The following is a 26,916-nucleotide window of genomic DNA, read 5'->3' as shown; positions in this document are numbered from 1 at the left end:
CTTTTTACTGGATGAATAAAGATGGGTTTGAGATAAAAACGCAGCTGGATGGAGGGCAGAGAGGACAACAATCTCTTCCTAAGTCCTGTTATGATAGATCATTAGAAGAACAGATCAGGGGGGTATACTAGTGATGGCAGTTTGACACTGAAGCTTCGAACGGAGCTTCAACCCTGGACTTCCTATTCCATAGAAGCAGTGCTTCGAAGCTTGCTTCAAATCACGTGACATGTGACGTCCGAACCAGCAACTGCTTCATTTCCTGAATGAATCACTTGACTGGTTCGCGGTCCATTCACGCGATTCAATGCACTGCCTCGTCTTGATTCTGACAGGTGACAGGTTGAAACAGTTTCGAATTTGAGCGCTTCAACACTTTATGACCGCTCTAAACAATGCGCAATGTGTGGGTTGTCGTAGTTTGCGTTGTTGCTGTTGAGTTGTTGGTATTGCATTTGAATAGTAGTATCATTATAGAGCAAGCCAGGAAGAAAGATAGGTCGTTCTGGCTCGGGAAACACTTCAAAATGTGGAGAAGTTCTGAACAAAAAGACAATCATCAGTAATATAAAAACAGTTCAATATTTGAAGGAATATATAGCCCAGTGGGTAGAGCCGGCGGCCCGAATGAGGCGATGTCCTCCGTGCAGCTGGTTCAAAGCCTGGAATGGATGTACTTTTAATCATTGCTTTTCAACTTTAATAACTGATTAAAGGCCCTCTCCTCCCAAAGAAATGTCCAGCACTCTCTAGTCTCTTATCAATAACCCAATACAGACAATTATCAATCTTTAATTGCAAATAGAACATGATATTCAGTCTTAGTGTGTGTGTGTATCGAATATTTTTCAAGGCAAAGATACGTTAAACCCACTGCAGCCTTGCACTTCGCCAGGAGAGGTCGCTGTAACTGAAGCTTCGAGAAATTAACCTATTTCCGACACAATTGTCCAAGTGGTTCGATGCTTCATTCAAAGCTTCATTTTGCCATCACTAGGGTATACTACGAAGCAGGATTTTCGCTTAGCCGGCTAACTTCAGGGAAAACTCTGGGTTTCCGGTCCTACGAAGCTGGTTCTCTTTTTAGCAGGCGAGATCTCCATGGTAACTTATGCTGTGCGGCTAACCTGGGGCCTATACTACGAATCAGGATTTTCGTTTAATCAATCAATCAATCAATGTTTATTTATATAGCCCAATATCACAAATGTTACATTTGTCTCAGTGGCCTTTACAGTTTGTACAAAATATCAGTATGACAATATGACACCCTCTGTCCTTAGACCCTCACATCGTACAAGGAAAAACTTCCGGAGAAAACCCACAGTTTAAAGGGAAAAATGGGAGAAACCTCAGGGAGAGCAACAGAGGAGGGATCCCTCTCCCAGGACGGACAGACGTGCAATAGATGCCGTGTGTAAATTGAAAAGATAATACATTTGCAACATAGGTAGTCCAAATGTTTGGAAATGCATGTGTGTATAATAGGAAGATGAATCCACGAGGATATCCATCCAGGACCTATGATCCAGGACCACAGCCACGACTCAAGATCCAGGGCTCGCGATCCAGGACAGAGGAGCGCAGGATCATCCATGACTCCGGATCCCGGCGTATATAGACACCAAAAAGAAAGACATTTGGGGAAGCTGGGTTAATCGGAACATGAGAGTACACAGGTATAGACAGAGAGAAGGAAGAAGTAAGATGTCCCCCGACAAACTAAGCCTATATCAGCAAAACTAGGGGCTGGATCTAATCAGCCCTAACTATAGGCTTTATCAAAAAGGAAGGTCTTAAGCGCACTCTTAAAAACGGATAGGGTGTCTGCCGCCCGAAGACAAACTGGAAGCTGATTCCACAAATGTGGAGCTTGATAAGAAAAGGCTCTGGCTCCCATTGTACTTTTAGAGACTCTAGGAACAACCAACAACCCTGCATTCTTGGAACGCAATGCCCTAGTAGGACAGTAGGGTATAATGAGTTCTTTAAGGTAAGATGGCACCTGCCCATTAAGGGCTTTGTAGGCGAGAAGAAGAATTTTAAATTCTATCCTGTGTTCTATAGGGAGCCAGTGTAAGGCAGCCAGAACAGGAGTAATGTGGTCCCTTTTCCTAACTCTGGTTAGTACACGAGCCGCAGCATTTTGAATCAGCTGAAGCGACTTGACTGACTTCTTGGTACACCCTGATAATAAAGAGTTACAATAATCCAGCCTTGAAGTAACAAATGCATGGACTAGTTTCTCTGCATCGTTTTGAGGCAAGATATGCCTGATTTTTGCAATGTTACGTAGATGGAAGTAGGCGGTCCTTGAAATTGATTTTATGTGGGCGTTAAAGGATAAATCCTGATCAAATATAACACCAAGATTCCTTACAGTCTCACTGGAGGCCAAATTAATGCCATCCATAGTTAGTATATCCTTAGATAATTTGTTTCGTAGATTCTTCGGGCCAAGTACAATAACTTCAGTTTTGGTCGTGTTTAACATCAAAAAGTTTAAGGTCATCCACGTTTTTAAGTCCTTAAGGCAGTCTTGAATTTTATTTAGATGATTAATTTCATCAGGCTTGATTGATAAATATAGTTGAGTATCATCCGCATAACAATGAAAGTTTACAGAATGATTCCTTATAATATTGCCTAACGGAAGCATATATAATGTGAACAAAATAGGTCCGAGCACTGAGCCCTGTGGCACTCCATGGCTAACTTTGGTTTGCGTGGAAGATTCATCATTGACACGTACAAACTGAGAGCGTTCAGATAGATAGGACCTAAACCAGTCTAAAGCAGTTCCCTGTATGCCAACTAAGTGCTCTAGTCTTTGCAATAAGATATCATGGTCGATAGTATCAAATGCAGCACTGAGATCGAGCAAAACAAGAATAGAGACACGTCCCTTGTCAGAGGCTATTAGAATGTCATTTGTGACTTTAACCAGAGCTGTCTCTGTGCTATGATGTGTTCTAAAGCCAGACTGAAAAGCTTCAAATAAATCATTGTTTTTTAAGTAATCACACAACTGTTTTGCGACCGCTTTCTCAAGAATTTTTGAGAGGAACGGAAGATTAGAAATAGGTCTATAGTTGGCTAAAACCTCTGGATCGAGGTTGTGCTTTTTAAGAAGCGGTTTTATCACTGCTACTTTGAATGATTGTGGAACATAGCCTGATAATAAAGACATATTCATAATATTTAATAAATAAGTGCTAATTAATGGAAAAACTTCCTTCAACAGCTTAGTTGGAATTGGGTCTAACATGCACGTTGATGGTTTAGAAGAGAGAATCATTGAATTTAATTGTTCAAGGTTTATGGCTGAAAAGCATTCTAGTTTACTATCTAGTGTAATATTAGAACTTACGTTTCCGGGAGCTGTTGATAACACTATACTGGTCAAAGGCAAGAGGTCATTAATTTTGTTTCTAAGAGTAACAATTTTATCGTTAAAAAAGCACATAAAATCATTACTACTGAGTGCTATGGGAATAGAAGGCTCAATCGAGCTGTGGCTTTCTGTCAGCCTGGCTACAGTGCTGAAAAGAAATCTTGCATTATTCTTATTCTCATCTATTAATGAAGAGTAGTAAGCTGCTCTCGCTTTACGCAATGCTTTCTTATATTCATTGAGAGTAATATGCCAAATTAAACGAGATTCTTCAAGTTTAGTAGAACGCCATATCCTTTCAAGTTGTCTCGACTTTTGCTTTATTTTGCGGGTTTCGGCATTATGCCATGGAGCTAGTCTATGTTGTTTTATTTTCTTCTTTTTCAAAGGAGCAACAGAGTCTAATTTTATTCGCAGCGCATCTGTAGCACTATCAACAACATGATCAATTTGGGGTGGTGTACATTTTGTATAAGTTTCCTCCCTTACATGCAGACATGCTATCGAGTTAAGTATTGGTGGAATCTCTTCCTTAAATTTGGCTATAGCACTAACAGATAGGTTTCTGCTGCAGGAGCTTTTGACTAATGCTTTGTAGTCTAGTAACAGTACTTCAAAAGTTACTAAGAAATGGTCGGATAAAGCAGGATTATGCGGTTCGACTAATAGTTGCTCAATTTCAATACCATAAGTCAGAACAAGGTCGAGAGTGTGATTATAGCAGTGGGTTGGTTTATTTACACTCTGACAAAAACCAACAGAATCTAATATAGAGTTAAATGCAACAGTAAGGCTATTTTTATCATCGTCAACATGAATATTAAAGTCACCTACGATAATTACTTTATCTGTTTTAAGAACCAAAGTTGATAAAAACTCAGAGAATTCAGATAAGAATTCTGAATAAGGACCTGGTGCACGGTACACTGTAACAAATAAGATTGGCTGCAAAGTTTTCCAGGTCGGATGCGTAAGACTAAAAACGAGACTTTCAAAGGAGGTATAATTTAATTTTGGTTTAGTATTGATAAGTAAACTTGAGTCAAAGATGGCTGCAACTCCACCTCCTCGGCCCGTGCCTCGGGCAATATGAGTATTGATATGGCTGGGTGGAGTGGCCTCATTTATGCTGACATATTCTTCATGTCTCAACCAAGTTTCAGTGAGACAGCATATATCAATATTATAATCTGATATTAAATCATTTACCAATATTGCTTTAGATGCTAGAGATCTTATGTTTAAGAGACCACATTTAATATTCCTGTTTTGTTGCACTGTAGTAGTTGTTACATTTACTTTGATTAGGTTATTATGTATGACACCTCTATTAGGTTTTACCTTAACTTGTCCTTGGGCAGACACACACACCGCTAATATTGGGTATTTTATTGGGTTCGGGATTCCTATGGATGACTGCCTAGGAGAGAGCGCAGAGAAGCGTGTAAGACTGCGACTCCGCCTCCTGGTCTCAACTCCAGTTTGTCATGGATTAAGTCCACAAAGCCCTGAAATGTTTGCCGAAATGAGATCGGCACCTTCCAAAGTAGGATGAATGCCGTCTCTCTTAATCAGACCAGGTTTTCCCCAGAAGGCTGTCCAATTATTTACGAAGCCCACATTGTTTGCTGGGCACCACCAAGACAACCAGCGCTGAAATGATGACATGCGGCTATACATGTCATCATTGATCAGATTGGGGAGGGGACCAGAGAAGATTACGGTGTCCGACATTGTCTTAGCATAACTACACACCGACTCCACATTAAGTTTGGTGCATTCTGATCGGCGTATACGAACATCATTACCACCGACGTGAATAACAATCCTACTGTATTTACGTTTATTTTTAGCCAGCCGTTTAAGATGCGCCTCAACGTCGCCCGCTCCGTTTAGCAAGCTAACTTCAGGGATTTCCGGTCCTACGAAGCTGGTTCAATTTTTAGCGGGCTAGATAACTTATGCTGAGCGGCTAGCCAGGGGCCTATACTACGAATCAGGATTTTCGTTTAGCAAGATAACTTCTGGGATTTCCGGTACTACGAAGCTGGTTCACTTTTTAGCGGGCTAGATCTCCATGGTGACTTATCCTGGAACCTAGTCTGTGCTCCGATGCAAGATAGGTTCCAGGATAAGAGATCAACTCAGCGAAAGCACCACGCCTGCTGACCAATCAGAGCTCAGTGTGCGGAGGAAATACAGTTTAAACTGCCGTTGCAGGAAAGACGGCCGGCCAAAATCAACGACTGTGTGAACAGTCCGACAGAGCAATCCGACTTTTATAACTATTATGTTAAGAAAGCTTAATTAAATATCTGCCACAACATAAGTAACTGGATCAAAGTAACTGTGAAGCTGACCGTTGAGCGGCCCAGACCAAGCAAGGAGGCAGAGGCAGAACGTCCAAAAATATAACCCGACGTGGGCATTTATTAAAATATGAACACATTACACACAGCCTCAATCCTGCTGCTGCTGTTCACGTGAGCCCAGCCTGCAGCCACCTATCCGGATGCTGTCCTGGCCTGTTGCAAGGCATTGGTCTGCCTCCAGCACGACCCAGGTTCTGTCGACTCCTCGTGGGTCCGAGTCCGCCTCCTCGGCCCGCAAACGCTGCTCCTCCTGCCTGTCTCCCGTCTCCTCCTGCCTGTCTCGCGTCTCCCGCTGCTTGTGTCTCGTCTCCCGCTGCTTCAGCAGCCGTGGCCCCCTGGTCAGTTCCAGGCATAGCCACCCCCAGCCGCGGTTCCTCTCTTTGGTCCCTCTTCTTTCCTCTTGTCATTTTCACCTCCTCGCTTGGTCAATCCCACTTCTGACACCAATTGTGAAGCTGACCGTTGAGCGGCCCAGACCAAGCAAGGAGGCAGAGGCAGAACGTCCAAAAATATAACCCGACGTGGGCATTTATTAAAATATGAACACATTACACACAGCCTCAATCCTGCTGCTGCTGTTCACGTGAGCCCAGCCTGCAGCCACCAGGATCTCACACACACACACACACTCCCTGCCCCTAACAGACAGGGAAACAGAGCCTAAATACCCACACACACTAATCAGCAACTAGACACAGGTGAGGGGGGAGGAGACAACACAGGGCACCAGGTGCACACAATCCTTTAATAAATACTATCTCAATAATTAGTATTTAAAATGTGCAAATATGCCATACCAAACGGTACTGTGCAATCACGCTAATAAAGTGCAAAACTGTTCACTAAAGTGCTGAGTTACCAGGCCCGAAGCCGTCAGTTCACAGTGACCTTCGTCAAAGTAACATTACGTTGCCTACAGTCCGCAGCACTGTGAGTGCAGACGTCGATGTGTCCCATTATCATTCATATCACATCATATCACTTCATAATGTATCATATTTCCTTATCTGAGTCAGCTGAGCCGTATCTGGCCGTGCAACACTCACAGTGTCACATACTGAATGCAGAAGTATTATTTGAAGCAACACATTAAGTTGACGAAACACTCGAGACAAATGTAATTAAAGTCAGATCCACTCGTGTTTTAGACGGGGCAGTGATATCATAAATCTGTTAATGTACGCATTCAAACAATTTTCTTTTAGCAGCTGTATTCACCTCGCAGGTGTGGCTTTTATCCTGGATAAAGTGTTTAAGTCATGGATGATTAAAGTTTAACGTCTTTAACTAATTATATAGTTGACTTTTCATTCAGGAAGTATGACGCTGCGCTGTCAGTACGCTTCTCCATGTTTGTGATTGGTCGAATGCTCCAGATACCACCCCTTTCATGTGAACGCGCACCTAACTAGATAGGACACGGCTGGCCCGCGTCGTAGTACAGTTTAGCGAGAGCGCGTATGTTTTGGATTAGGCCAACCGGCTAACTCAAACATATCCAGGTTAGGTTGAACCAGCTTCGTAGTACAGGCCTCAGCTATTTGAGTGGAAACTGAACTCTGCCAGAAGGCATATATCTAGAGGGCTGATATATATATTTTTTTAAAGGGTGTCCTACTGTATTTATTATCTAGGACACCCTTTAAAATATATATTTTCTATTTTTAACAAAATCCTTCTGGCATTTACTTCTGTGTCCAATAAAGGTTGTGTCTTGTAAAGCTATCTGTGTATGTATTCATACAAAAATAACGACATGTGCATACTATAACAGCTTTCTTTGTTTTCAATGCATGCTTGTGTGTCACATTGGCATGATATATTAAGATGTTTTCATGCTGAGTTTGACTCTCTGCACATCAGTGGCGAACCGTGGCTATCACAAAATATCTGATTGGTTGCCTTTTTTTTCTAACACAAAAACAACTGAAATGCGTAGTGCATGGACCGAGAAAGACAAACAAATCAACGTAACACTGTAATATTACAGATCAACAACACAGATACGATTCTCATTTGTTCATTTTATTTACATTTTATTAGATTTTATTTTTATAATTAATTCGATTTTTTTGTTGTTCTGAGTGTTCCAGGGTATTCTCTGAATACCTTGAAGGCCCTGACGGTTTACCACTGCTGCACATACACATTCTGCTTTATTAACCCTTAACGGATAACTCATTATTTATTTTCAAAAATGAACACTAAAAAGACAAGATAGTACAACTATACTTAAAGTGGAATACACATTTTTTCTTTATATGAAATGAACAGAAAACACTAAAAAGAGAAGCCCTTTGGTAGATGAGAAAGAGAATACATTTTTTTTTTTTTAAATCATAAATCATACGCTCTAGACTTGTAAGAAAAACACCAAGTGTGTTGAGAAGGTATTTAGTCAATGCTGATTTAAAAAGCACTTTTCTGAAAACGTTCTCCACAAAACAGACCAATCAAAGTGAAGATTGCTGAGCATATATGTGAGTACAATGCCATGATAACATGCTGGTAAATGAGCAGAAAAATAAAAAGACCCCGGCTCTAACGCAGTTCTCATGATGCAGCATTTAGTCCTGTGTCTCGTACACATGGAAACAGATCCAACTCTGGAAACACGTGAAAGGTTTTCAATTCGTCTTGTGTTGCGGTTTACATTTTTTTGTTTCTGTTCATTTTTGGGATGAGTGCCAGATCCCCACACTGAGACTTGCCATGTAAGCTTATGTCTATTTATCAACATCAAAGTATAATCTCCAATTATTGTGAGAATCTAAACTATAAACTTTAAGTGCCTTCAGATATTTATGTAGTAACCAGTGGGAAAACAAATGCATTCTGATAGCTGCAAGACTAGGATACTCTGTGTAACTGTATAACTTGTGTCAAGTATATTCATGAGCACTGATCATTGTTTCCCTTCATCCCCCAGAATCGTTTCATCCTTGAGGGAGCGTTGGAAATCCATAATGGAGGCCAGAACGCTCGCTTCGGCTCCTCTCTCGCTCCCGTGCCCGACCTGAACGGTGACGGCTTCAATGACCTGGTGGTGGGAGCGCCGCTGGAAGACGACCACAAAGGAGCCATTTATGTTTTCTTTAGCCAGCAAAACAGAATACTGCGCAAATACAAACAGGTAAGAGCTGTGCAAAGAGTTCACTATAACTACAATGTCTATGTTTTTATTGGTTTTCTATTACTTTCATCATGTGTAGATATATCTACTAACCTTTTTGCAAAAGCATACCACATCTTTTCTATATCATGCAATATTTATCATGCAATATTATGCAATATTATGCATAATATATCATGCAATATTTCTGACAAAAAAAGACAAAACCCTTGTGTTAAAAACTAAAAATGATCTTTGTATTTTTATCTTTGTTGACAAGAAAAGGCAGATTATATATATGTATATTTTTTTAATTTCTCTGATAAGAATAAAATAGCTAATCATTTAGGTGACTTGTAACTCAAAAGAATCAAACAGGATGAGGTTGATAATATAAACCACCAAGTATATATGAGACAGGACTAAGCTGAAAATAGTGTCTCATTCCATACTTCAACAGTTCTTTACTTTTTTATGTGTGAAGCTTTTGACCAGATTGTAAACATCTGATGTAAGAACGAGCTTCCTAAACCTGACAAGGAGCAGGAGGGCAGTCCTGAGCAGACAGGCAGTCGACAAAGTGAAGATGAGCAAAAACGGTGCAGGTGGATGTGGGGATCAGTTGACCAGAATAAATTGAGGGCAGATGACAGACAGGTGGATAATAGGCTCTGCAATTACAGGAGAATATCAGGCATGAGAAACTGACAGTATGTGACCATACGGATTGAAACAAAACTGGAGCAAGGAGCTGTGGTGAACAATTTCAGTCGATTGTATGCCTCAGAGAATGGCTGGAAGTAATGTAAATGTAGTATTTGCATTACATTTAGTAAAACATAAACTCTTTTTTTTAGTCTCGAGTAAATTCTTTTAAATGTACAGTATCTAATTATTACCATATTTCCATGAAGTACGTTTAATTACTCAGTTGAATTGAACACTGCTTTGGTAAGTATTCTAATCACAACATTGTAAACGGTAGTTGTTGTTCATTCTGAGCTTTGTTTTATCCGATCCTTGATCCGTCTGTTTCTCAGAGGATAGCAGCGACAGATTTGGCTCCTGGCCTGCTGTACTTTGGCCGCAGTATTCATGGCACAATGGACATGAACGATGATGGTTTAGTGGACCTGGCAGTAGGTTCCCTTGGTGCTGTTGTTCTCCTTTGGTTAGTATTACACACAGACTGTACATATACATTAAAGCAAGTAAATAATACTTTTGTTTTATTCAAGACGGTTATTGTGGTTAATTCTGCAATACTTTAAAGACATCTCTTTCATCCCCACATGTTCTGTTATCACCCTTTAATAGAGAGATTCATGTACACCTTAAAAAATAATTATATTTTGGATATATTCTTTGGTCTCAAAGTTGATCTGTAAGAACTTCATGTCCTCACAGGTCACAGAGTGTCATCCGGATATATACCACCATCAGGTTTGAGCCAAGTAAGGTCAACACCTTTGTGAAGGACTGTCAGAGAGGCGGCAAAGACGTGACCTGCATGTCAGCCATTGTATGTTTCAACATCACTGCCAGGACGGCCATTCCTCCCACGCAGGAAATTGGTAAGACAGCAAAAATAATCCTCCTCTGTGGAGGCATGTCATTAAATCTTCCCCTTCATCTTTGCCTGATGTCTGGCATCTTCCAGAAGTTAGTAAAACCCTATTTCATCTTTTTGTAAATCATACCCTACTCATTGCACAACCTTTCAAAATACATATAAAACTACAAGTCTGAAGAGAAGGAAAAAGACGCTGACACTGGCAGCTGTATGGTCCAACCTCTGGATAAGGTCAAATCTTAAACACATCATTTTTACTGATACGCTTGAGCAGAGACATTTATATTTTGGCTCTGTATCTGCAATGTAGTTCAGCTGTTCTGTTGGATTGTGATACATGACAAAGGATGAAAAATGGCTGTCTTTAAGTGAGCGAAAACATACATTACAATATATAACGTCCCGGCTAAAAAGGAATGTTCAGCATGTGGCCTGTAAAATTTGCGATGGCTAAAACTCTGGGTGGCGCCAAAGGGAAATGTTTCTTTACTAGCAATAAGATATTCTGATCTCACTGCTGTTCCGTGCAAAAGCTAATGCTACTGCTTCCAAAACTGATACAGCTAAACCACATTAGTGCTGTCAAATGTTCCTTTTACTGTGTGAACGCTGGTTGGAATTAATCTACAAGCTTATTGCTTTTTTTTTTTTTAAAAGAGAGTTGTTTTCTTCTTGTTGCCGGCGATTCAAAGATCCTGCAGAAGGTTGTTGTGCCGTTGGTAGTAACCCACCTGCATGAAACCGCAGGGCTCCTCTGCTCACAATTTGTTTTAAGAGATATGATGGCAGGGTCCAGTTTCACTGTGTGTGAGGGGGGAGGACGCAGAGGTGTGGAGGAGCGTGTTCTGAGTTAACCTTCTGACCCTCAGACATCTTTATCAAATCTATCGGACGCGCCAAAACAGAGCAGAGGAAAAAGGGAGGAGAACTTATCTTGTCTTTGCTGGTTACATACAGTGGAACACGTTTATTTAATTTTCCTTTCATTATCGTGTCTGGCTAGTAATGCTTGACAGATGCTGGTGTTTGTGAGTTCGCTGTGGTCTATTGCATAACATGGAAATTCTTTTTTCTGTCCCAGTGAAGGCAATCTTATTTTTGCAAAAATGTATATGTACAGTTTGAGAGAAACTGTACATATATATTTACATATTTACGTACTATTAAGATGCCATTTGTTGAGATGTGAGGTACTATAATGATGTGAAATGTTGCTGGGTGGCCAAAAAGCTGTTCAAACAGGAAAAGTTAACTTTGAGTTTCTCTCCAAAAACCAAACACAATAATATCTGATAATGATAAATGTAATTTTGCGAAAAGTGGAGAGATTCTTCTTGTTCATTGTTTGTATTGTGTAAAAAATGTCTGCAATTCTCTGGTTGACCCCAAACACAACTCGTGCAAAAGTTCACTCTTTTAGATGTTTCCTCATGCAATGAAAACACGCGGCAATAAATTAAAAGCCTTTTTAAACAATGTGGCTTGGAAATAACTCCATTCTGAAACCAGGGGGTTTGGATTCTTGTATGTGGTTACACATTCATCATGCTGTGTGTTCAAAGAAAAGCTAATATTGCATTGCACTGCACAGTGATGTCCTTTACCATAGCCTGATGCCTCCATTTGTCAATTAGTCTGCACTAACCTAAGTCAAAACAGAAACCGATTTATCTCATAAACATTTGAACGCAAATAGAACAGAACCTTTCAATATTTCCAATGGAAGTGCAATTTCTGATCCCTTCTTCTAACCCACCAGGGATTAAATATAATGTCTCCACTGCGGAGAGACGTTTCAATCCTCGGGCCGTACTGGACAACCCAAGCAAGCTGCAGCCTCAAAACCTGACCCTCTTTCCTGGAGAAGAGACCTGTGAACACATCTACTTCCACGTCATGGTGAGGCCCGTGATGAGGGGTACAAGTTCATGTGAACCCCAAGACCAGTGTTGAACTTAATAGCTAAAATGGCTAAAATATATGTGTGATTCTGTGAAAAGATTAAGATTTAGTATCATGTGAAGTTCTTTGACAACCCCTTCAATTCTGGCTGAATAATTGCATATTTTTATTTTGTCCAATTTTTATATGAACAGCCTTTGGTCGACCATTTCTGCTGTTTAGTCTTAAAACATAATTATTAATATTGATCTCCCACATTTGTCAAAACCAACACAAACTGCCCATTAAAATACTTATAATCATATATTTTGAGCATTTCTGTATCTTCATGTAAAGTTTTTGAAAGCTTGGATGATTGGAGCACCATAGATAAAGTGCAATGATAAATGATTAAATCAAAATGCTAATCTTTTAACTTAATTTGTTATGCAGGAAACCACAGACTACGCACGGCCGATTGTGTTCTCTGCTCAAGTGGGACTACAAGATCCAGACCTCGGACCAGTTCTGGATGATAGCTGGCCGACTGTTGTGAGCACTGAGGTGAGATACAATCGGACAGCTTATCCTGCCCCTGCTTTTAAGTTATTAACATGCACTCTAATACATTATTATCTGATATAATAAAGATACATCTGGAAGGGAAGGAATATGTAATTCCTTTAAAGTGACAAAATCTTGTCTCTTTGTCTCTAGCTGCCCTTCTGGAACGGCTGTGACGAGGACGACCGCTGCATGCCTGACCTGGCAGTGCGGAGTATGACCGACCTCCTGACTCTTAAGTAGGTACACTCATGAGAAACCACAGAAAAAGTGTATTTACACACCATGTTAAACTGAACCTTGCCTGCTCTGTTACTTATGATTTTACCTTTCTCTCACTCTCTACCTCCCAGTCAGTTCTGTGCGCAGCCTGTTCAGTCTCGTGGTGTTTCCTGCCGCCATCAAAGTGAAGGCGGGCCCGAGGGATCTCTGCGGGTTATAGAGGCAAACAGGAGGCGGATGGTGGTGGATGTCCAATTGGAGAACAAAGGCGAGAATGCCTACAGTGCTCTCCTAAATATCAGCTACACACCCAATCTACGCTTCTCTAGTCTAATAGTCAAGGTAAGATATCATCAGCCAAACCTTTGTCATTCAAGATGAGAACTTATTATATTTAGTAAAATTGTCCAAAAAAAGACTGAATATTCTCAGATCTAACCAGCTTATTTTGTGATCCAGGACAACTCTGACATCAAAGTAGAGTGTTTGATTGAGGACAAACTGAGGAATGAGAAGATCTGCAATGTCAGTGCTCCATTCATGAGGGCTAAAACACAGGTGAGATAATGCTTTCTTTATTAATCATTATTTAAAAGATAATAGCTTTTTGTTTAGTTTTTAACACCCACATTGTAAAGAAAATGTTAACTACTTACGTAGACTACTGGCTACTGGCTACATTTGTGTTGTAGTAAAATCCATCTAATGGAAATGTCTCCTATAAGATATCTATGTATCATCATTGTTTAGAGGTCCCTTGGTTGACAATTCAGTAATCAAATCTTGTTTCTGACATTTGGTTCCTGGGTTTTATGGGTGTTTTAGGTCGACTAAAAAGTAATATGTTTTAGTTGACTGAATGGAAAGCAGATGTAAATCTTTCCAACCATAAAAAAATCATTTTCATACTGATTGCCAAGTATGATAAAAACAGTTTAGACGCTGGCACGTCTGATCAAAATAAAAATCACCCCTGTCTGTAGCCTCATCAGAGCAACCTCACAGCCCGCAGTGTGCCGCTAATCCGAAGCTGAGAAAACATTGACAGGGGGGACCTTTTAAATCACAGGGATCCAAAACACATGCTGCTGGCTTCAGATGACCATGACACGCCACACTGGTTAATGCTCAACCCACAAGCCAACCAGAGGAGATGGGTTATTTCTGGAAAGAGATCCCTTCTTTCTAGGATCTGACATAAAATATTTTAGCGTTGACACTAAAAACATTTCCTTCTCTATCTGTAATAAAGATGCAATTGTTAATATTTTCTTTTTAAATGCTGCCAGTGGCTAATGGAGGGATGGAGGTTTGGATCAACATCCTTCCTTAATCCATATCCTGTGACTCAACAATATTTACAGTTCTGTATAGAGGATTGTGCCCACAAAGCACATTATGATGTTGTATCTAAATTGTGTAATTTCCCAGACCAGACTCATGCTCTTAAATAAAAAAACAAAACAAAAATGAATGTCAAGGATTTCATGTGGTCCAAAAGTCTTTCAGATTGTGTTTAAAGGATTAGGATTGTGCAGTGCCTCCATGATGCAATATTCAAATTTATAATAAGGCACATAACCAGCAAAGTAGTGTAAGCCAAGACCTTTTTCAGTGTGCCACAGAGAACATTAGAGATTTAAATGATTGGGATAGCAGATGTATTTACAGGTCTGCCTCAAGTTTTTAAGTTGCATTCAAGTGTTGCATGACCTAACTTTCAGATGATGGCACCTTTGAGTTCATACTTTACGTGTTCACAAAGTCATGAATATATTCACCTACAGTGTAGAGCTTTTCTGGGAACCAAGCCATTACATATGTGAATCTGCAGGTTTTAAAAGTATTCTCTTAGAAGTTAATGTCTCTTATTCTTACATAAAATCAGTCAAGCAATACCTTTTAATTCTAGTCTATACACCATAAGAATTTATATGAGCATCCCATGTAGTTGTTCTTGCATTATTATCAAGAGACATCTTAGCAACAACGTAAACAGACAACAAACAACCTTCTTCCACAGCCATTAAGGACATTTTTTCTCCGCTTTAGCCTGGGGCTCCAGGTGAGACTGAGTGAAGATACTGAGGGTTTTTTATTTTCTCATCTGTTCCCGATTCTCACGTTCAATTCTGCTGATGCCAAGCTTTTCCCCAGGCTTGTAATGTCAACCATATTTATGAGACTACAGTGCGTTTTATTGCAAGGTATTACATTTTATTATTAAGAGAGTGATGTTTGAATGAACTGTGATAGGGATATAGGGACACTGGTTCATCACACTGTGCAGCTAAAAGCTTTTAAACAGTGGGCAGATTATGGGTAAACTGTGTTTTCCATTGATGTCCGAGCACACGTCTCTCTACTGATACACAGTCTGCTGACAAATGCTGCAGGGATGAAGTAATTAAGGCGATTGAAATAGTTCATGACATGTCCTAACTACGTCATTATCACAAACAAAAGATATCTCCTGGGCAACTAAAATATCACCACATTTCTCTGTAATGCTCCCCAACAACTCAACCAAGAGGTCTCCGGTCTCCCTTCAAACCGAGTGATTCATACCCATTCATTCAGCCTGAACAGCATCCAGAGCCACAAGGTCGATCTGCTCTGGTCGAGAGCCTTTTCAAAATGTGGCACAGAGTTTAACGGGCTGATTGTACATGGTACTGCTGCCAAGCCTGCCCAAACCGCTTTTTAGCTGAAGGAAAGTAAGAACCTCAAGGCAGGCTCTTTCGAAATGTCTCTTGTTTTGACTTTTCCGGTTGTTTTGACCTGTGTACAAAAACCAGCATGTTATGTACTGTAAACTTGAATACTGCTGCAGCAAAGTGAGGTCGGAAAGATCATACCTTGGTGGTGACAAAAGTGTGTTTGTTTCTTGTGGGCGCACACAGGTACATAGCACACTATTTATTGCAAATTATTTGTGATGATTGACAGTGAGTGTGGCTCAGGGATACGGGCGGACTCCATCAGCCCAGAGGAGGAAGGGGAGCTTCATGCTCTGTCTGCAATTTCCATGTTCAGCTATGTTGGCGCGCGGAGGTCCTTTAGCCACGGACAATCATGTATTCCAAACTACTTGAATGCGTGAGTGTGTCTGTGCATTCTTATGTGTTTGACAAAAAACTAAAAAACACTGTTTGTGTATGTTTTCTCTTTTTGAGTCTGACTTTCTCTTAAATGACCATCAACATAGATTGGTTCAATTATTTTAGAAGAAAAGGAGGACAACAAGATCAACCATTCTGCTTTCATAACGACAATAACATGCAAAAGTAAACAAAGAAAAGTATCGCTTTCAAATTCCTTTTATATGTACACCTACTTGGCCAATACAGCAGATTCTTCTCATCATTTATATTCCTACTTCAGTTAACTTTCTGCAAAATGTAAAAGTATGTGTATTGTGTTCCTCCCTGAGCCGCAAACATATAATTAAATGATAATATATGAGCAGTTTAGAGGGGAAATATTTTTGGGAGGAACCCGCACACAAACGCCCAACCATATTTTTGTATGTAAAATATTCCAATTAAAAGTTACAAGTATGGCCGCCAATTTTTTTTACTGGATTAGAAGTATAAAATAGCTGATCGTGGTATTCCTCAAGAAAGGTACCTACGTTACTTTTCCCTTACTGAAAAGATGTCATCGTGTTGGTATATATTTACTATATGGTCTGTCCAGCATGAGTCAGTCTGTATGGAGGAGGGAAGCTACAATAGACTCGTTATGCATTCCTCTTCGGACTGACGGAGTCCATCAGGATTTCATTACTGCGTGGTGGAGCGTAAACAATGCTCGGCTCGGTTTGCTTCTGCTGCCAATCAATCCTCCTCTTCTGCCTCTCCTTTGTCTCATCTCCCCTCTTCTTTCTATTGAATCCTTCTTCTTATTGCTCTCCTCTCCTCACTTCTGTTTATGTTTGGACTTTCTCTAATGATATCGACTTTCTCACACACCCCAGGTCTCTTCTGTTTCCTCTAGGTTTAAAAGTGTTCCTGAATATGACTCTCACTGGCACTTTGTGTGTGTGATTTTTTTAATGATTTGCCCTATTGTCCACTAAGGGGAAGTTCCCTTGCTCTCAGTAAGCAGCATGTTATTGAGGGCTTTACTCCTTATCCATAATGCAGCGTCTTTACTGTTGGGAATAACATATGGAGTAAAAATATGTTTCTGACCTGCGTGTTTAGAAAAAGAACATGTACATTTATTTATTCTGCACTGTTTCTGCTCTGTTTAGGTTACATTTCGTCTGGAGTTTGAGTTCAGTCGCACCATCTTCCTGGACCATATCAGAGTTATCCTGGAGGCCAGAAGGTTTGAATCAATAACTGTATTTTATGATGTTTACCTCTTACATGTCCTGTTTGCATGGAGAGAAGACATCCAAAAAGTAACAACAAAGCTTCACTTCCTCGATATAAATCATGTGGCAAGCTCAATAGTAATCAAAAAGCTGCAACTGCATGAATATTTCAACTGGTGTGTCCCGATGTAACATCATTGCTTACATTCTTTGAATAGTTTTCTCCGTTTTCTCAACAGCGATGGCGAGGAAATCAGCATGGCTGATAATTTTAATGACATCTATTACTCACTGAATTACGAGGCAGACCTTCTCTTCACCAGGTTTGTTGACTTCTCACTGTCTTATCAAATGGTGCAATCTGCTGAAGCTCTTGAGTTTATTTTGGAAGCAATGAACTTGGAAGTGCAAGTGAGCGGAGCAAAGTGAGATTATATGAATAAGTATTTCAAAACAGCGTGGTAAAATAAGTTGCAGATACTGTAGCTGGATTTGTTATGATTTATTCCTCTTCACCACATATGCCTTGAAGCCAAGATGAATAGATGATAAAAGCTTTCTGACATATTACTTGTTGGTGTTTATTCTGTAATTAAAAAGGGATTCACATCCGACTCGATATGACATCAAATCAGAGCTGTCCCTCGAGGAGCCTAGGGTTATTGGTCCTCCTTTCAACTTCACTTTCCAGGTGAGAGACAAAAGAATAACAGTTTAATTTACGGTACAAGAAAAACATTTGGAAATCCATCCACCCATTAGCTATACCTGCTTATCCTTTGGAGGGTCCCGCTCTAATAATTCACTCTCTTGTTTTTCTCCCAGATCCAGAACCTTGGCTACTTTCCAGTAAATGATTTGCAGCTGAACATTGAGATCCCAGAGACGACCAAAAACGGGAACCAACTCCTGAAGATATCTTACTTCTATATTGACCAGGTGAGTATAAGCTGACCTCACTGATTCAAAGTGAGAATATATAAATTGAAAATACAAAAAAGAAACACTCTCCTTATGAATTAAAAATTGGATTCCTAATCTAGAAATCACTATCCTGCTTGGTTAAATAGTTCACAAGGGAAGAGGTTTAATTATTTTTTGTGTCAGATTATGTGTTAGCAACCACAATTGTTTTAGGTGCATGTAGATTTAATGTTAGTCATGCTTGAAGAGCTATTACAACAATAGTTTCAACTCACAAATACTTAAAGTGGACCTATCATGCAAAATGCACTTTGTGATGTCTTTTATACATAAATATGTGTCCCCGGTGCGTCGGGGAACTCACGCAGCGTCAGAAAATAAAACCCTCTATCTTTTCCTCCTTACCCAAATCTTTTAAAAACGGGTGTACAACGAGCGGATACAGATTTCCATCCGAACTGACGTCGGCGGACCCACAGAAAGTTGCTATCAGAAACAATGCCTGACATGTTTTGGACGTAATCTCGTCTTTGTTTACATTAGCAAGCCTCGCTAACACTCAGAGCTAACCTGTACTGGAGAGCACATGTGTTTAAAAAGCAGGAAATAAAAAAAGAACTCACCTTGTGATAAACCCGCAAGAGAAAAAGCATTTGAGCTCCATCTATTTCAGAAATAATCCTTGACGTGGTTTAAACAGGATGGCGTTTTATCACAACCGAATGTAACTTTATTTCCGGTAGAATTCTGATCAGGCATTAGCTCCGCCTCCTCTTTTTCATTTTTTTCAAGCTAAGGACCCAACATCTGTGTTTCTCTAACAGGGCTTCAAAAGAGGGGTTTGAGCAGTATGAGGCATGGCTACAATGGGTGATCTGTTTGGTATTTTGAAAAACAAACTTCACAGACATGTTTTATATAGATATGGCCCTACAATATATTTTTCAAATATAGCATGATAGGTCCACTTTAATTTACAGACTTCATTATTGAGGAGCTACCCAAAGGCTTTTTTTTAACTTACTAATTGTTGTTTCTGTCTCATGTCACACCTCAGAGGGACGGTACACACTGTTTGCCCCCTCAGCATGTGGCGCAGAGCAGAGCGTCCCCTGAGGATCTGTCACGCTTCTCCCGCTTGGTGAGGTTCTAACCAACCAATTTCATTCCCAAATAAGATATTGAGTAGTTTTCTATCACCTTAAGGCTGATGTTTGTTTTCTTCACACAGAATCGATCCAACACCCTAACTCTGCCGATCCAATGCACCGTCAACGTGGCCTCCTACAGAGACATTGCAATTAGAATCACAGGAGCACTACGAATAGATACATTACACGCAGTGAGTATGAAACCCAAAACATCCTTGAATAAAGTTGGTTATCCCGAGTTTTATAATAACACGCATGCTTGCAAGAGCTCCATTCATGTGGCTGTTGTGCTCCCTTCATGATGACAGCATTGTAGTCTCTCAGCTGTGTGATGTGTTTGTGAACAATGGCAGCATGTTTTGATTTGCTCTCTCCAGCTGAAGTTTAAAATCCTGGAACTGGGAACCAGCGCATCAGTGGAGCTCCCCTCCTCCAGCCCCATGTTTTTACACGAAGAAAGGCCTGTCAGACATGTGAGTCATCAACCTCTAATAAACTGTTAGCTATAAACTGCGTCTGTCCCGGGTTTGACCTGACTCAAATCTGAGCTCATAATACCATCATTGTTTGATCAGACTTAGCCTCTCTCAGATTTTTGTTATTGTATCCATCTGTCAGGCTTAATGAGATCAGTCTTTATTAAAATTAACTAAAAGTGTAAAATAGTATATTATGTAACACTAAACCAGAACATATGTTGCTGCAGTGACAACTTTATAAAAATATATCAGTGGGCTCTGCTTCAGTGTAGCACAGCACTGCCTAACAGTTTTTTCAGAGAGTATTGGTAGGTATTGGAGCCCATGTGCTGTGTGGTGCTTAGGGACCGAAAGGACCAGCGGCACAACATGTAAAAGTCTGCACTCACTCACTAATCTATGCTGCCATCTATTGGCAGGTACCAACAGTCATTCAGTTTCTCTTTGTTATGCTTTACATACTGATTGTGTTTAAAAGGGAATAGATTAAGTGCTAAAACTGCTTCTGATCTGTGCTATTTCTGAAGCTGTGTCAGTCCAACTTCAGAAGAACTGTCATGTTATATTCTACATATGTCTCTTTGACGTACAGAATAGGTCAGTCATCTTGGTAAATATCCCTGTAGGTGTCCATGTGCTGAATATAACTACTCTATGATAACAGATTTCTGGATTTATACCCATCATAATGTCAGAATAAAGTGCATTATCTCCATCTGTGAGTGTTAGCTGCTTTAACTTTAGTGTTTGTGGCAGTTAGAGTCCATGATACTTTTAGATAAGTACGGTTATCTATATTAGTGTGTGTTCAGTATATCTTTAGTATTTGCAAGAGGAATAAATACACTCCGCATTTTCTCACTTGATTTTTTATGTGTTTCTCAAAAACAAATGAAAATGTCTATTCTAATGACTCAAATATCGTCTTATCCACAGATAATATTGGAGATCAGGAAGGAGGGAGACTACAGAATTTCTAACTGGATTATCATTGGCAGCACGCTGGGAGGACTCTTGTTGTTAGCCCTGCTCATTCTCGCTCTATGGAAGGTAAGTCATCATATCATGCACAGATTTAGTAATTAGAAAAAGTACTGCTATGTTTTTCAGTCTAAAGAAGGTAATGGTATCTTATTTTATCATCAAACTATTTTGATAATAAAAAAAATAGATAAAAACTATTTTGATCTCCTAAAGTTATCAAGTCTTTATCGGTCATGTTAAAACTATTTTCACAGCCTGTGTAGGGTTATGCTGCCACCCTCTGGTTGAGAATAAAGTAATGCCTGTAACAAGATATATAAAAGTCATTTTAAGCTAAGAACTTCTTTCACATCAACATTACATACAGTATATAAATGAATAAATATAAACGTTGTTCATTAAAATCAAGTAAGTCCACAAGTCGTTAAAATTGTATAATTACAAACGGGGACGACATTTTGTGGTAATATATCACGTTACCTTGACTACGCTATGGCATCTTAGTTACAATTGTAGGTTACTATTAAGAGTTTTACCGCCTGACTTGATTGCTTCCAGGCTCTTACCTCAACAGATTGGATGAGAGGTCAATGTAATTGTTTTGTCAAAACAGCATCATAAATGTAAATTAGAAGAAAGGGTTAAACTAGCCGTGTAGTAAAGCCTACTCTTGCATTCATCTTTTATCATGTATTTTTATGAAGGCTACTGAAATATTTTATGGCAATGCATTTATTCTGTTTGAATGTAATATGGCTGAAAACCCTATGAACATTTAGATGTTATAGTTCAAAATAATAGTGAAGAATTGCTCGTGTAATAACAACTGAGCCACTTCCATACCCTGGTTGAAGACCGTAAGATGCCGTTTAAAACTCGTAAAAATCTGCTAAAAGACCTTTAACTTGTTAATTTTATCAAACATACTGATCTCATTGTCAAGAATGAGCTTCCTTACACAATCTTGTATTTTCTCAGTGTAATTTCTCTGTGTGTTTCACTGCTCTCCCTCCCAGCTCGGCTTCTTCCGGAGACAGAAGCGAAAAGAAAAAGACGAGCAGGAGACAACCGGGAAAGTGGCCGATGAGCGGTAACGCAGGCTGAGGGCCCCCAGCAGTCACCTTTTCCACAGGGGACCCGACACTCAGGGACCGACCCTCCTCCCCAGGCTCCCCTACAACGCAGTGGCACTTCATAGACGGCTCCGCATGGCCACTGAGGCAAGGCTTGTTCAGTGCACTGGATCTGACCCACGTCACGACCCCTGACCCCCAGAGTCAGCACTGTCAAACTCACTTAGCATTCCTGCACTGTTGCGACTTCAGGGCCTCCTTGTCTATGTATTCACTGCCCTCTGTGTCGTACCTTCACAGATCTCTGAGCTTCAGTTTTCTTGGCCGGATCTTTTCCTGGTTGTTTGAAATGAAGAATATGGCTGGCTTTGGTCGATACGTCCCAAAATATTCAGGCGACAATCTGTCCTTGAGTCAAGTGTTATCCAATCAATTTTTTGTCTCTTCCTAATGTGTATTTATTTAACTCTTATGGTAATTTTTGAAATACATGAGAAACCTCAAGGGTGACATGCCACCCAAAAGCTACGGCATATGTAAAGTTATTATACTGTATATTAAATGTGATGTTTGAAATATTTTATCTGCATATGGTTCAACACGCATAATAATTTATGAAGAAATAAAACTCAACTAAAGTCACCAAAATACAAAAAAGATGAATGATGTTTAATTACAGAGAAGCTTCTAGATCTTTTTATACGGAGAATAATCTTCTAAACCTGCATCCGCTCTTAAGAGTTCACTTCTTTTATTTTTTCATCCTGGAAAACATTAAACATTTGATGCACTTTTATTTTGTACAAAATTTACTTGAATTTTGTAAATAGTGAAGTACCTTTTTATACGCTTTCAAATATTCTAATGGTTTTCAGTATTTTCAACATGGTTTATGGCATTACTTTGTAGCAAGATGGCTTTGTGTTACTGAACCTGTTACGAGACGTTGCATGCCTTTTTAACATGCACTGCATCAGAGCAAAAGGATGTGCATAATATACTGCAGGCCACACATATTTCAACAAAGTAAATACCATTAAGAACTGTAACTAATTGATCAAATCAGATGCTATGAAGATGAAATCACCCTGTCACTCTCCTGGTGTTACTAATTAATTGCAGGTTTGCCGAGGTGTGAAAAGCTGTAATATGCCTGCGAATAAAATATTGTACTATATGTCTATAAATGTCTTCTTTTAATGAACAGTTGAGGAGTTTCTACTGTCTTAATGAGCCCTGTAGAACCAAGAGTTGTTTATTTCCTGTCAACTAATCTAATGCAGACGGAGTGGGGCAACTGCAGGCAGAGAATCAGAGAGAGATAAGAAGTATTTTGAACAAATTCTCTAAAGGATCATTAAATGCAGTCACAAAAGGAAACAGATGGTTGTTTATAAAACAGCTGTATTTATGGTATTTTATAATAATACAAAATGTAATAAATGCCTTTCTGGATGGGAAACAAATAAACTCGTAACTTGGGAAAAGGCTTAAATATCTTTATTAGCATCAAGATCGCAAAAAAAAATGTTATCCAGATGGTAAGAAGAGTCCTTAAGGATTCTGGGGGAAAAAGTAAAAACAACAGGAAGAGTTTAAAACATTGTACTATGGTAAAGAACATTGCTGGATAACTAATTATCATTAAGAGACATGTGGTTACCTCTGTGACCTGAATGTGTCCTAATTTGCGAGAGCCCCAAACTTGTTAACTGTGAAAACTGTAAAATACTCACAAGTGACAGATTTAAGTCTGAGTCATCCTCACTATGGTTGTTGGTTTGAGTGAAGCAGCAGAAACACCTGACCCTACATTTTCCATCAGATGGTTCAACCATCCATTCCTCAGCTCTTAAAAAACTCCCATTCCCCTGGTTTCAACACTGCCCTATGTTCGCAGATTTTAAAATGTTCCAACTTTGTTCCTCATGCTGAGTGTGACTCCACAGGTGCAGGTGTGTAAAATATGTTGATTTGATTTATGTAATGCAGTTCATCCACCAGTAAGGGGTAGTGTTTATCTTCACTAAATCTCTCAAACGACAACCATAAAGAAATCATTACAGTTTGATTAGACTTTATTAACTGCTTAATTAGCAACAATCAACATGGATCCTAATGACATTCGTGATTGTAAACATATAACATTGTTTTTAAGATTTAAATTCCCTCATGGTGCAATGTCAGTAGCATCATAACAGAAGATATACATGCCAATTTAACGGTTTTATGTAGAATATTTAACTATAAAATATGTGCTTAAACCTTAATGTTTTATTTCCAGGATAGCACGGAACAATTTGCCTTCAGGAAAAAAGATAACTGTGCAGCCACCTGCAGATCAAAGCTTATTAAAATCTAGAGGTTTTGTTTTGGCTGCAGTGATTCCAATCAAATTTAAAAACATGTGTTTTTTAGTGTTGTTCTCATAGTTTACCAAATCTTAAATGAACAAACTCCTATGCGGTGCTGTGGTTGAAACCGTCCTTTGTGTTCAGGGATGCAGGTTTGATTCAGTCAACTGACACGTGCTGACCAAGTGCTGCTGACAGTGCTACAGTGAAAACATATTGATCCCTGAGGGGGAATTAGATTGCTTGACGCTGTGAATGTATTAAGATTCAGCAAGGCAAAGAGGGAAAGCAACCACACGAACAGACATAAGATGAGCCATAAATCCCAGTATAAAAAAAGCAGTCAATTAGCCTGATCCAAAAAGGTGAGATTATGTAAACATGCATTATCAGACTCAAAAGAGAGTATTGACTTGTTTCTGTGCCCAGATGACTTGTAAAATGTTAATTTTAACATCTGCTAATTACATTAAATATGTGTGATCTGGAACCAAAATCAGTCACAAAATGAAAATGAGTGATGAAAAAAAAAATGCTCCACAGACAGTTTGAGTGACAATTTATTCTCATTTGTCAGCTCAATGATCAACTGCCAAAGCACAATGAAATATTTGGGAAGTAATCAAATAAATAAGCAATACAGTATACATAAGCTGCAGTGCGTTGATTGGTCTGGACTGCAGCTTGATTACTCACTCATTATCTTGAACGATTTGACGAAGTATAATTGAAAAAGTGCAGTAATAGGAGAGTTTTTACCAAGTTCAATTTTGTGGAAGTTAATACAGAACATTAATGTTCTCTGGTTTTGTTAGACCTTTGTTTGCTGTCATTTTTATATCAGGGTTTTGTTTTCAATAATGACCTTATTTGGCTGCTCAAAAATGTCTCGGAGACACCAGAAATCTGCAATTTGAATGAACCTGTGATTTGAATCCACACTACGCCTTCTACAAAAAGTTGTAAATGGATCAGGTACAATAATATAGAGATTTATTGGAATTGCTATGCTGGTATTAAGCCTATAAATATGTATTTAGTGTTCAGTAAATATGTCTGGAAAAGGGTAACCTCTTCCTGAGGTGTCTTAATTTTGTTCCTTTTTTGTTTAGTTTTTTCCTTACATAAGAGACTAACAATATGGACTGACCATACAGCTTCCCAAACCTTGATGCTTTAGGTAAAAGTATTTTTGGACCTGTTGTGCTCATCACTGTACACCATCTCTGCAGAAATTGTGATGCTACACAAACCAAATTAGCCTTGGGGCACACCGTGAAAAACCTAGTGACAGTCAAACATTAATTAACACACAAACCTGGCAGTATAGATGCAGGAGCCTGAATCCAGGAGACTCCCTCCGCCCCTAGTTTTTCCTGCGTTGTGATTGTGCAATCACCTGAGGAGAACCTGTCCTGCACCACTGCCAAATGCCAAGTGACATCTGGACCCTCTGCATCCTCTCCCCTGGGTTAGCCTGAAATAGCCTTTGTCTTTGACAAGAGCTTGTGCTGAATAGGAATATAGCATCAATAGCCTACAGCAGGGGTGCCCAACCTTTTTTGAACCGAGAGCTACTTTTAAAGTTGCCAGTCTGCCGAGATCTACCAGTCCAAATAGAGAGGCGTAGCCATTACTGACAGCCTACTACCAGGTAAATACACACTTCTACTTGTATAAAACTGACCTTTGTACGATTAATACTTCATAAAATACTGCAGATCCTTTATCTTACCTCTTTCTAATCTACACACATACAAGTATTTAACTGAAGTTACACAACAGTGTTGTTGATACAGAGTTGGAGTTTATTCACACGTCACATACCACAGTGGGTAATGTTTTCAAGAAACATTGAACAGTGCTGCCACATATGACACAGGGAAAAAAGAAAATACTCTGAACCCTTTCTTTGCCATTATATAAAAATAGTGTTGCTACAAAAGTATAAATTAGGCTTACTAATAAGACAACTCAGATCTGAAGCTACACAGGAATCTGCTGCAACAGTGCAATAAAAAAGACAAAATTAATAGAATCAAACCCTTTTTTATGCATTTTAGTAGAGTATAAAAAGAAATGCCTTTAAAATAGGATGCAAGCAACACTAGTTTCTTAACCTGAATTGATAATAGACTATAATCAATTTAAACAGAACAGATCTTAATGTTTGCATTCTTATACCATTTTGTACAATAATTATAATGAATAAGTTCAAACAAACTAAAACTTACAGCTGATTAATAACGGTATCTAACTTGAGTTTTTATTATATCAAAAACCTGTTGAAATGCTACTGTTATTTTTACTGTCCCCAAAAGCGCGTGGGCAGCCTCCATGAATGCTTCTTTCACAACTTCGCCGTCTTTGAAAGACTTCATGTGTTTCGCAAGAACGTGACTGACCCGATAAGATGCTCTGGTAGCAGCCTTGCTCTTGTTGTTGGGCCTGGTGAAAATGGACTGCTGTGCATTTAGCTGTCCTCTCAGGCCCCTCCCCTTTTGGGAGC

At 39.4% G+C, this 26,916-nt stretch overlaps 1 protein-coding gene across 1 annotated transcript in view; it reads left to right on the top strand.

Moving 5' to 3' along the window:
- The window catches only part of itga11a (integrin, alpha 11a), a 134,030-nt gene extending 110,827 nt beyond the window's left edge, over window positions 1-23,203 (top strand). The window contains exons 15-31 of the mRNA XM_034221244.1: window positions 8,696-8,899; window positions 9,919-10,049; window positions 10,286-10,452; window positions 12,211-12,350; window positions 12,786-12,896; window positions 13,050-13,135; window positions 13,250-13,460; window positions 13,578-13,676; window positions 17,377-17,453; window positions 17,682-17,765; window positions 18,043-18,133; window positions 18,268-18,381; window positions 19,424-19,507; window positions 19,598-19,708; window positions 19,895-19,990; window positions 20,933-21,046; window positions 21,997-23,203. Of these exons, the coding sequence (XP_034077135.1) occupies window positions 8,696-8,899; window positions 9,919-10,049; window positions 10,286-10,452; window positions 12,211-12,350; window positions 12,786-12,896; window positions 13,050-13,135; window positions 13,250-13,460; window positions 13,578-13,676; window positions 17,377-17,453; window positions 17,682-17,765; window positions 18,043-18,133; window positions 18,268-18,381; window positions 19,424-19,507; window positions 19,598-19,708; window positions 19,895-19,990; window positions 20,933-21,046; window positions 21,997-22,074 (1,998 nt within the window). The 3' untranslated portion in view covers window positions 22,075-23,203. The remainder of the gene's footprint in view (window positions 1-8,695; window positions 8,900-9,918; window positions 10,050-10,285; window positions 10,453-12,210; window positions 12,351-12,785; window positions 12,897-13,049; window positions 13,136-13,249; window positions 13,461-13,577; window positions 13,677-17,376; window positions 17,454-17,681; window positions 17,766-18,042; window positions 18,134-18,267; window positions 18,382-19,423; window positions 19,508-19,597; window positions 19,709-19,894; window positions 19,991-20,932; window positions 21,047-21,996) is intronic.
- The last annotated feature ends 3,713 nt before the right edge of the window (window positions 23,204-26,916 follow it).

This window comes from Gymnodraco acuticeps, unplaced genomic scaffold (genome assembly GCF_902827175.1).
Source record: "Gymnodraco acuticeps unplaced genomic scaffold, fGymAcu1.1, whole genome shotgun sequence".
Classification (NCBI taxonomy): domain Eukaryota; kingdom Metazoa; phylum Chordata; class Actinopteri; order Perciformes; family Bathydraconidae; genus Gymnodraco; species Gymnodraco acuticeps.
Note: the sequence above shows the minus strand (reverse complement) of the source record. Positions and strands in the feature narration are given on the sequence as shown.